Source organism: Carcharodon carcharias, chromosome 21, assembly GCF_017639515.1.
Source record: "Carcharodon carcharias isolate sCarCar2 chromosome 21, sCarCar2.pri, whole genome shotgun sequence".
Classification (NCBI taxonomy): Eukaryota; Metazoa; Chordata; class Chondrichthyes; order Lamniformes; family Lamnidae; genus Carcharodon; species Carcharodon carcharias.
The window spans coordinates 68690976-68703374 of record NC_054487.1 but is presented as its reverse complement, the minus strand read 5'-3'; the positions used below and the strand labels follow the sequence as shown (position 1 = coordinate 68703374).

Here is a 12399-nt window from a genome sequence, read left to right as displayed (position 1 = left end):
AGGAGCATCACTAGGCAAACCTAAAAATGAGGTGTCAACCTGGTGAAGGTACAACATATGACTACTTATATACAAAACAGCAAAAGCAATAAGCAATGGACAGAGCTAAGCATTTCCAGAAGCAATGGATCAGATTTAAGCTTTGCACTCCTGCCACATCCAGTCCTGACTGGTGGTGGGCAATAAAACAACTAACTGGAGAAGGAGGCTCCACAAATAGCCCCATCCTCAATGATGGGGAAGACCAGCACATCAGTGAAAAAGATAAGACTGAAGAATTTGCAACAATCTTCAGCCAGAAGTGCCAAGTAGATGATTCATCTCAGCCTTCTCCGGAGGTCCCCAGCTCCTGACCTCATTACTGCCTTGGTTCAAACATGGAGAAAAGAGCTGGACTCCAGAGATGAGGTGAGAGTGATTGCATCAAGGCAGCATTTGACCCTGAAACTGGCATCAAGGAGCCCTAGCAAAACTGGAATTATCGGGAATCGGGGGAAAACTCTCCACTGGTTGGAGTCATAGCTAGAACAAAGGAATATGGCTGTAGTTGTTGGAGGTCAATCATTTCAGTTCCAATACATCACTGCAAGAGTTTCTCAGGCAAGTGTCCTAGACAACCATCTTCAGTTACTTCAACAATGACCTTCCTTCCATTATAAGGTCAGAAGTGGGGACGTTCGCTGATGATTCCACAATGTTCTGCACCATTCACAACTCTACAGATACTGAAGTTGTCCATGTCCAAATGCAGCAAGACCTGGACAATATTCTAACCATCACCCCTTAAGATGCAATGGCATTACTATCGTTGAATCCCCTACTGTCAACATTCTGGGGGTTACCATTGAACAGAAAATAAACTGGACTAGCCATATAAATACTGTGGCTACAAGAGAAGGTCAGAGGCTAGGAATCCGGTGGCAAGTAACTAGCCTCCTGACCCCACCCCCCCTCCCCCCACCCCCCCAAAGCCAGTCTACCATCTGCAAGGCACAATTCAGGAGTGTGATCAAACACTCTCCACTTGCCAGGATGAGTGAAGCTCCAACAATACTCAAGAAGCTTAAGACCAACCAGGATAAAGCAGCTTGCTTGATTGGCACTCCATCCAGAAACATTCATTCCCTCCACCAGTGGTGCACATTGGCAGCAATGTGCACCATATACAAGATGCACTGTGGAAGCTCACCAAGGATCCTTATACCCTTGACCTTTATGATCCAGAAGGACAAGGGCAGCAGATACATGCGTACACCATCACCTGGAGGTTCCCCTCCAAGCCACTCACCATCCTGACATGGAAATATATCACCGTTCCTTCACTGTCACTGGGTCAAAATCCTGGAACTCCCTTCCTAACAGCACTGTGGGTGTTCTTACAACACCTGGACTCCAGCGGTTGAAGAAGGCAGCTCACCACCATCTACTCAAAGGCAATTAGGCATGGGAAATATATGCTGGTCTAGCCAGCGAGGCATCAAGAAGTCCTCGCAGAACTGGAGTCAATGGGAATCAGGGGTAAAACTCTCCACGGTTGGAGTCATACCTAGCAGAAAGGAAGATGGTTGTGGTTGTTGGAAGTCAATCATTTCAGCTCCAGGACATCACTGCACGAGTTCCTCAGGGTAATGCCCTTGGCCCAACCATCGTCAGCTGTTTCATCAATGACATTCCTTCCATCATAAGGTCAAAAATGGGAATGTTCACTGATGATTTTACAATGTTCTACTGACAATAGTACTGAAGACTTGTGCTCCAGAACTTGCCATGCCCCTAGCCAAGCTTTTCCTGTACAGTTACAACACTAGCATCTGCCCGGCTGGGTGGAAAATTGCCCAGGTTTGTCCTGTACACAAAAAGCAGGATAAATCCAACCCAGCCAATTACCATCCAATCAGACTCTCAATCATCAGTTAGGTAATGCAAGGGGTCATCAACAGTGCTATCAAGTGACACTTGCTTAGCAATGATCTGCTCACTGATGCCCAGTTTGGGTTCCACCAGGGCCATTCAGCTCCTGACCTCATTACAGCCTTGTTTCAAACATGGACAAAAGAGCTGAACTCCCGAGGTGAGATGAGAGTGGCTGCCCTTGACATGAAGGTAGCATTTGAACGAGTGTGGCATCAAGGAGCCCAAGCAAAACTAGAGTCAAAGGGAATCAGTTGGAAAATTCTCTGCTGGTTGGAGTCATAACTAGCATAAAGGAAATGGTTGTGGTTGTTGCAGTCAATCATTTCAGCTCCAGGACATCACTGCAGGAGTTCCTCAGGGTAGTGTCCTCAGCCCAACCATCTTCAGCTGCTTCATTAATGACCTTCCTTCCATCATAAGATCAGGTGGGGATGTTCGCTGATGATTGCACAACGTTAAGCACTATTTGCAACTCCTCAGATACTTAAGCAGTCTATTTCCAAATGCAGCAAGACCTCGACAATATCCAGGCTTGGGCTGACAAGTGGCAAGAAACATTTGCACCACAAAAGTGTCAGGCAATAACCACCTCCAAAGAGAGAATCCAACCATCGCCCCTTGATGTTCAATGGCATCACCTTCACTGAATCCCCCACTATCAACATCCTGGAGGTTATCATTAACCAGAAACTGAACTGGACTAGCCTTATAAATGCTATGGCTACAAGAACAGGTCAGAGGTTAGGAATCCTGTGGCGAGTAACTCATCTCCTGACTCCCCAAATGCCTGTTCACCATCTACAAGGCACAAGTCAGGAGTGTGATGGAATACTCTCCACTTGCCTGGATGAGTGCAGCTCCAACAACACTCAAGAAGCTTGACAACATCCAGGACAAAGCAGCCTGCTTGATTAGCACCACATCCACAAACATTCACTCCCTCCACCATCGATGCACAGTGGCAGCAGTGTGTACCATCTATAAGATGCACTGTAGAAAGTCACCAAGGCTCCTTAGACAGCACCTTATAAACCCACGACCACTATCATCTAGAAGGACAAGGGCAGCAGATACATGGGAACACCACCACCTGCATGTTACCCTCCAAATCACTCACCATCCTGACTTGGAAATATATCACCGTTCCTTCACTGTCACTGGGTCAAAATCCTGGAACTCCCTTCCTAACAGCACTGTGGGTGTACCTACACCACATGGACTGTAGCAGTTGAAGAAGGCAGCTCACCACCACCTTCTCAAGGGCAATTATGGATGGGCAATAAATGCTGGCCCAGCCAGTGACACCCACATTCCATGAATGAATAAGATAAATATCCATGCAAAGGAATAATCCAGGTCACTCATTTAAAGTTTTCACAAGAATTTAAGATTTGTGCAATGTAATCCCTGAAACACTGGCAAAAACATCACACAGTTCAATGGAATAAAAATGCAGTATGATTTATTCAGTCAATGCAACTTAATATGATATATTGTGAATTATGTCATATGGTGCAGCAAATCTGTTAAAAAGCAGCATTTCTTTCATTATGAGCAATGCCATTGATAATCCACTAGTGATATAAAAGCAAACAGTCCGACCATTTCTCAGCTGCCAGAAACACAGGCCAGAATGTTAAGGTCCTCCACCAGCAGGTTTGCAGGTGGCGGGGTAGTCTGTAATATGACACTGCTGCCACTGGGCTATAGAGCCACTGGCCAATTAGATTGGCTGGCAGATTTCTGAGGTAGGACATTCATCCGAGTGAGGGGCTCACAGCATGCTTGAATGTGAATTCAGACCAGTAAAAGCATTGGCTCAGCTGGGATTCTGTTTTGACAACTGAAGTGAATTGTTGGCTTTGCTTGATTTATATCTTTAAGTGGTTATAATAATTCCTGGCTGTCATCTCTTTGTCAATGTCCCATTGTTTATTTGCACAAGATTAAGAGATGTGAAGTGTTTGAAGCCTCTGTTATTGATTCTTTAATGATCTGTCTGATTGACACTTTTACAGCTTTGTAGGAACAGCAGCTTTTTTTCAAATAACATTTCTGAATGGGTATTTTTACTCAGCAATTCCACACTTGCCACTGTTATTATATAGCTTATTGCTTATGTACATAGTGCCTACTGGGTGAATGGGCATGGAAGGGGCATGAGTTGGCACTGAACTGGCATGGAAAGTATAAGGGGTCATGGGGGTGTTTGGGTGGGCATGAGCTGACATAGAAGGTATAATGAGGCATGGGAAGTGGATGAAGATGAGGGTGTGTGTGGTTGAGGGCTAGAGGGCATAATATCTTCTAACATCACTTGGATGAAGTCTCAGAGAACTGAGTTGGTGTGCCCAACTCCATCCTACAAACTTTCCCCCCTCAAACCCAACCGCTATCCCGTCCCCCCCCCGACCCACCCGAACAACAGTTGTGTGTATCAGGACATGTTTTGCCTAGGTGGGTCTTTTGAGTTGTGAAGTTTCCCAACTTGAGCAGCCCACCTCTGTAGCCAAAATCAAGCCTGAGGTCTTTGACCTGAAAAGTTAGCTTTCTCTCTCCACACATGCTGCCATCACTCTTTCAAGCAACTTTCTGAGGTAGCTCTAGAGGTTGATAGACTAATAACGTCTGTGGTCATTGGAGCCCTTTCCTGGTTTCTGACCCACTATGACCAAAACTGATATCTAGCCTTTCAGAAAGTAGTCCAGTACTGAGGATTTGGCGAAGTCCTCAGCTGTTCTGGCCAACATTTTGTTGGGTGTCCTGTGACCATATGTTTGATGATGCCATGTTTTCCTTTTTTGTAAATTCCCATGGGACTTGAGCATTGCTAGTAAGGCCAACATTTGTCACCCATCCCTAATTTTCCTACAGAAGATGGTGGTGAGCTGCCATCTTGAAATGCTGCATTCCATCTGGTATAGGTACACACACAGTGCTGTTAGGAAGTGAGTTCTAAGATTTTAACCCAGTGGCAGTGAAGGACTACTGATATATCTCCAAGTCAGGATGGTATGTGGCTTGGAGGGGAACATGCAGGTTTTGGTGTTCCCATGTGCTTGTTGCTTGTTGGTCTGAATGGCCTCTTTCTGTGCCATAACTTTTCTATAGTTCTATGGTTTGTCCTTTTAGATGGTAAAGGTTGCCGATTTGAAAGTTGCTGTTGAAGGAGGTTTAGTGAGTTGCATTTGGCACCATGTTCCTGATTATGTACTTGAACTCATCTTTGGTTTGTTCTTTGTGTATCTTTTTCATTAGCTGTTTGGGGCCATTAACCCTGCAATACAAACCACAATCAAAAATAATCTGTGACCTCTGATTCAGCAAAGGTTTTGGAACAAAAAATGCCTAAAGAGATTTTCCTGTACTGTGACTCCTCACATATTCTGCATGTTTAAAAGAGAAACAACTTCAAAAGAACAGTAACAACAATATATGTCTGTGCAGAGTGAGAAAACCCATTGTGGAAAAGCAGACAAACCAGATGAAAATATTTGAAACCAACATATTTACATGGGGCTATTCACAAATAGACCCAAATAATTTCCCTAAATGTCAACTGCATTGTTTGATAAGGGTGATGCTGTTGATATAGTGTACACGGCCTTCCAAAAGGCATTTGATAGGGAGCTGCACAACAGACTTGTGAGTAAAGTTGGAGTTTGTGGAATAAAAGGAACAGTAGCAACACAGATCTGAAATTAGTTGAATAACAGGAAATAAAGAGTACTAAACAGTTGTTTCTCAGGCTGGAGGAAGGTTTATAGTGGAGTTCCCAAGGGAATGGCTTCAGGACCCCTGTTCTTCCTGATATTTATTAGCAATCTAGACCTTGATGTACAACTTATAAATTTGCAGGTGATACAAAATATGGAAGTATTGTGAAGTAGGAGGAGGAAAGTGTAGAACTTCAAAAGGATATGGATATGTTAGTATAAGGGCAGACAAGTGGCGGAGAAGAAATAGTTGGTTTATATTTTGGGCTTTTACAAGTCCACTCTGAGAACTTTCTTATTCATTTTGGAGGAAGAATACAGAAAGGCTATATAAAATAAAGGGTACAATTCTAAAGGGGGTGCTGGAGAAGAAGGACCTGGGTGTATTTGTGCCTAAATCATTGGAGGTGTTAATACAAGTTGAGAGAGTGGTTAATAAAGCATACGGCATCCTGAGTTTTATCAATAGGGACAGAGTACTCCTTATGTTACGTTATGTTAAACCTGTATAAAAAACTGCTTCGGTTTCAACAGGAGTATTGCATCCAGTTCTGGGCACCACATTAGGAGGGATGTGAAGGCATTAGAGAGGGTGCAGAAAAGATTCATGAGAATGAGTCCAGGGACAAGGAACTTCAGTTATGTGAATATATTGGGGAAGTTGTAATTGTTCTTCTTGGAGAAGGTCTAAAGGAAATTTGATAGAGGTATTCAAAATCTGAGGGGTTTGGACAGAATAGGTAGGGAGAAATTATTCCTAATGATCGAGAAGCAGAAAGCACAGATTTAAGATAATTACCAATAGAAGCAATGGTCACATGAGGAGAAACTTTTTAATGCAGTGAGCGGTTAGGATCTGAAATGCACTGCCTGAGTGTGTGGTGGAGGCAGGATCATGAAGGCTTTCATAAAGGAATTGGATCATTATCTGAGGAGGTAAAAAAATGTAGAGCTACAGGGAAAAGGCAGGAAAGTGGCACTAGGCGAATTGCTCCATCAGAGGGCCAGCACAGACACAACAGGCTGAATGGCCTCTTTCTGTGCTAGTTGAAAATGCAATTCAATGCAATTTCATGTAACCAGTTAGACTGGTACTCACATATCACATTTTCATTATTTCTAATCATCCCATTTCAATAATGATTTGACTTTTGAGGGGTCCCAAGTTTTAGCCAAGCATAGCTCTTAAGTCTTAGAAGGAGTGCTTAAGAAACAGTTGGTTTATATTTTGGGCTTTTACAAGTCCACTCTGAGAACTTTCTTAAGCACTTTTTGAATTGTGTTTATTATTGGGGGGGTGGGGGAGGGGGGGGGGCGGGGACAGCCTGAAAACCGAAAGAGGAAGTAAAAGTAACATTACTGTTAATCAAACATGTCCCAGCTTCCAGATGCTAACTACTTAAAGCTCCTGATGTCACATTTTGACCTGGAATGCACTATCTCACTGAGCAGTATGGACTCCCTTCCCACACTTGAGTCCCGTTCCGTCCATGTCAGTTCAGAGTCATTACAGTGATGGAATAATAACCATTTTTTTCTGCGTTTCCTACTGCCCCAAAACGGTTTTCTATCGTCCTCATCTTCCTACCATAGTGGTTTACACAAACCCCGTCCAACTGGTGCAGATTGCTAGCTATAATATGTCTGGCTGTATAAACCCTGGAACTCAGAACCTCACAATATTCTATCCCTTGGGCCTACATCTACAACTGTTACTCAAAAATATTTAGACAACATATTGTTATTAAATTTTACATATGTCTTTTGCAAACCAAGTTAATTAATTTATTGTTTATTACAAAGTGTTAGGAGTCTGGATTAAATTAACCTCGTTTACTCTCATGGGTTTACGAGATATTCCTGTGATGGGAATTCATTGTTTTGCCAGGGAAACTCTCGTCAAGAAATAGTGTGGGTGGTGAAACGGCACTAGTGGAGAGTCTGACTACGAAGAGAGTGAAATCCGTCAGGAAAGAATAAAGCAAATTTTACGAAACCTGGCCATAATTTTATTCAAGACAAAATGTGTATTCAGTAGAACGAATAAGGTTTCACCCTGTTCATTTACCGTTAAACATGCTGGCAGCGGCTCTGGTTTGTGCGTTTTATTGACATGTTTTACCTTTCACTTTAAGTCTGGCGGCATTAAAAGTATCTCTTTTAAACAGCTACTGATGATCAAGTCGAGGGATTTGGCGGTCGCTTAAACCTGGGAAGGACGTAGGAGCAAATAAATGCCGAACATATTAGAATAAAATGCACGTGTTAAGAGTCTGAAAACTCTTTATACACTGAAATTTCTTGAGTATTAGCAAGAAGGAAGAGTGTAGTATTCTATTCCAATAGTAACTTGCATTCACTTACTCTGCACAATGAGAACCATATCGCATTGATTTTTTAAAACAACGTTAATACAATTTTATGAAAACAAATTCATGTCAAATTAGATCAATTAGCGTGCAGCTATTGCGGTTTTATCCTGCTCTGGCTGCTTGTACAAAGCAAGGTTCCCAGTTAGTATCCCCTGGCGTTCAACATTGTAAACGAGAAGCTGAAATTTTAATCAGTGAGGTGAGGGTGACTGCCCTTGACATCAAGGCAGCATTTGACTGAGTGTGGCATCAAGGAGTACTCGCAAAACTGGAATCAATGGGAATCAGGGGGAAAACTCTCCGCTGGTTGGAGTCATACCTAGCACAAGGGAAGATGGTCGTGGTTGTTGGGGGTCAATCATTTCAGCTCCGGGACATCACTGCAGTAGTTCCTCAGGGTAGTGCCCTCAGCCCAACCATCTTCAGCTGCTTCATCAATGGCCTTCCTTCCATCATAAGATCAGAAATGGGGATGTTCACTGATGATTGCCCAATGTTCTACGGACAATAGTACTGAAGACTTATGCTCCAGAACTTGCCATGCCCCTAGTCAAGCTGTTCCTGCACAGCTACAACACTAGCATCTACCCGGCTGGGTGGAACATTGCCCAGGTATGTCCTGTACACAAAGAGCAGGACAAATCCAACCCAGCCAATTACCGCCCCATCAGTCTACTCTCAATCATAGTAAAGTAATGCAAGGGGTCATCAACAGTGCTATCAAGTGGCACTTGCTTAGCAATAACCTGCTCACTGATGTCCAGTCTGGGTTCCGCCAGGGCTGCTCAGCTCCTGACCTCATTACAGCCTAAGTTCAAACATGGACAAAAAGAGCTGAACTCCCGAGGTGAGGTGAGAGTGACTGCCCTTGACATCAAGGCAGCATTTGACTGAGTGTGGCATCAAGGAGCCCAACCAAAGCTGGAGTCATTGGGAATCAGGGGGAAAAGTCTCCGCTGGTTGGATTCATACCTAGCATAAAGGAAAATGGAGGTCAGTCCTCTCAGCTCCAGGACATCACTGCAATAGTTCCTCAGGGTAGTGTCCACAGCCCAACCATCTTCAGCTGTTTCAATAATGACCTTCCTTCCGTCATAAAGTCAGGCGGGATGTTCGCTGATGATTGCACAATGTTCAGCACCATTTGTGACTCCTCAGATGTTGAAGCAGTACATGTCCAAATGCAGTAAGACCTCGACAATATCCAGGCTTGGGCTGACAAGTGGCAAGAAACATTTGCACCACACAAGTGCCAGGCAATAACCATCTCCAAAGAAAGAATCCAACCATTGCCCCTTGATGTTCAATGGCATTACCATCACTGAATCCCTCACTATCAACATCCTGGAGGTTACCATTAACCAGAAACTGAACTGGACTAGCCATATAAATACTGTAGCTACAAGAGCAGGTCAGAGGCTAGGAGTCCTGTGGCAAGTAACTCATCTCCTGACTCCCCAAAGCCTGTCCACCATCTACAAGGCACAAGTCAGGAGTGTGATGGAATACTCTCCACTTGACTGAATGAGTGCAGCTCCAACAACACTCAAGAAGCTTGAAACAATCCAGGACAAAACAGTCTGCTTGATTGGCTCCACATCCACAAACATTCATTCTCTCCACCACCAGTGCACAGTGGCAGCAGTGTGTACCATCTATAAGATGCACTGCAGAAAGTCACCAAGGCTCCTTAGGCAGCACCTTACAAACCCACGATCACTACCATCTAGAAGGACAAGGGCAGCAGATACATGGGAACACCACCACCTGCATGTTACCCTCCAAGTCACTCACCATCCTGTCTTGGAAATGTTTCACCATTCCTTCACTGTCATTGGGTTAAAATCCTGGAACTCCTTCTCTAACCGCACTGTGGGTGTACCTACACCACAGGGACTGTAGCTGTTGAAGAAGGCAGCTCACCACCACCTTCTCAAGGGAAATCAGGGATGGGCAATAAATGCTGGTCTAGCCAGGGACGTCCACATCTCGTGAACGACTATAAAAAAAAACAATCTTGCTGATTTACTTCATTACAACTCGCGAAGTGCAAATAACTTTTCCATTGTGCGTGGTGTAAATCAAACAACAGCTGTCCGGATTATTGAGTCAAATGAAAATATGCTGTTCAGTACAGCTGGTGTTCAAATGCCCATATTTGGAAAGAAGCATTGCCCTCCAATACAAATGTCGGTACATTCACTTTCCAAACCTAAAACCCAACCGATATCTCAACGTATTCTCGGCAACTGTTCAGGGAAGTCTCACTGAGTGAATGATGCCCTGAACCTCTCCCTGCGATTATACATCACGCTCCACTGTATACAACTAAAATCATTTCTGCAGCCTCTGTACCGATGTTCTTTCCCGTGGAAAGGACGGAGCTGACAGAGCGGGTTGGTGAGGATGTCTCTGGAGCGCGCAGAGCTGCAGCGTCTCTTATCTATCAGTCCATCAGCAGCGGGGAGTACTTAAAGAGGCAGAGCTGCCACTGAACTCAGACTGATTCGCAGTCCCCATTGAAGAACACAGTCGTTTAAACCTTTCCCCCTCGAAACGTTGCCAAGATGATGATTGGAAGTAAATACTGGGCTAAGCGAGGAATGTCGTTGGACTCGGGCTTACTGGAAGAACAACGTTTAAACAATCAGGCGAGTTCACAGCTTGGGTTTGCCCTAGTCTTGGAATAGTTGGGTGGGCCAAGATCGAGAGTTACTAGAGGCTTCGGTTAAATATAAGAGGTTTAGAACAGGGGACAGGAGAAAGCTTTTAACATAGTCTCATGAGGCAGTGGACTTCACTCCCAGGGCTGCTGGTTGAGGTAGAAACTAGATCAGCTTTTAAAATTAAATTGAATCGGTGGATGTGGGGAAAGGGGATTGATGGCAAATGCGAGCAGAGTGGGTAATTGTGATTTGCTGGTAGAAGGTAATCACAAACATGGACTAGTTGAGCCACTTAGTCCGTTTGTATCTTGTAATGTTCTTATGTTTGAGCTAAATGATCACCTATAGTTGTGAGTTCAGAAAGTGCTCTGATATACTGTTGGTTTTAGCTTTTTATTCTCTTAAGAATTCTTAAAAAAAACTCTTTTTACGGTAATGGTAAAACAACCCATGGTGAAAATATTATACTAAACACTGTAGTCATTGCTTTTTCAATCATTCTATGGATATGGGTGTAGCTAGTGTTTATTACACATCCCTATTAAGGTAGTGGTTTATAATAAGTTACATAAAAAATAATTTAATTGACACTTTGCTCAACTGGCATTGATGGTTCCAGGATTTTATGTGCTGGAACTCAAGTATAACACATGCATCTTCTGGCTCCTGTCAGTTTATTGAATCATAGAACCAGTGTGGATAAACTTGTCCTATGTACCAGAATCATAAATATTTGGAATATGATCTGTAGGGTCTTTTTACTGATGGAGAAATTTAAATGAACAATGGGATGGTGTATATTTAGGAAAGTTAATATAACTTGGACAGCAATGAAGCTAATTAAAAAATTCCCAAATGAAATATGGTGGCTCAGGTTCAAATAGAGACTGGATACTTGTTTGAAATGAATGGAGCCTTGGTATAAGGTGGGCCCACTGGCAATAAAAAATGCTGAGGCAGAGGCAAGTCAGACCAGTTTACAGGTGTTAACAGTGAGGCAGGAAAAGCATCAGTTTAAAATTAGTCACAGGTTTAAAATGGGCCATGAATACCCCATTATACATGGTACAGCTGATAGGATTTTTTAATAGCATTCTTTTCATTAGAGGGAAAATGACTGCATTGGAAAACAACAAACAAATAAAACGAACATATTTACTTTGTAGATTTAAAAGTTTCTGCATTGGCAGAAAGACCAAATGCTTAAGAAACAAATTGGTTCTCTGTTTTTTTAAAGAGTTTCTTGGCTTTGAATGAAGCAGATATGACATTGCACACATTATATCTGACATGGTTTCCCATAAAATACACAAATAAATATATTGTAAGAGTTGGTGGCAAAATGTTTTACTGCTAAATTTCATATACTTCAGTTTTTCCTTTCCTTTTTTTTTTATCATTCTCAGATGTGGCATCACTCCAAAGCCAGCATGTGTTGCCCTGAGAAGGTGGTGGTGGGGCACCTGAATAACTTGCTAGGCTACTTAGCAGAGCAGTTGAGTCAACCATGTTTATGTGGGACTGGAATCACATGTATACCGGACTGGGTAAGGACAGCAGGTTTCCTTCCCTAAAGGGCATTAGTGAACCAGTTGGGTTTTTATGACAATTATACAGCTTTGTGGTCACTTCTCCTGATGATAGCATTATAGTCCAGACTTTTAAAATAGAATTTACACTCTCAACTCATGCTCTCTGGATTATTGGCCAATCTACCATTACCCTATTCAC

At 43.1% G+C, this 12399-nt stretch overlaps 1 protein-coding gene across 1 annotated transcript in view; it reads left to right on the top strand.

Moving 5' to 3' along the window:
- Window positions 1–10569: 10569 nt before the first annotated feature.
- The window catches only part of LOC121293070 (tryptophan 5-hydroxylase 2-like), a 54097-nt gene continuing 52267 nt past the window's right edge, over window positions 10570–12399 (top strand). Inside the window, exon 1 of the mRNA XM_041215664.1 lies at window positions 10570–10653. Within this exon, the coding sequence (XP_041071598.1) occupies window positions 10570–10653 (84 nt within the window). The remainder of the gene's footprint in view (window positions 10654–12399) is intronic.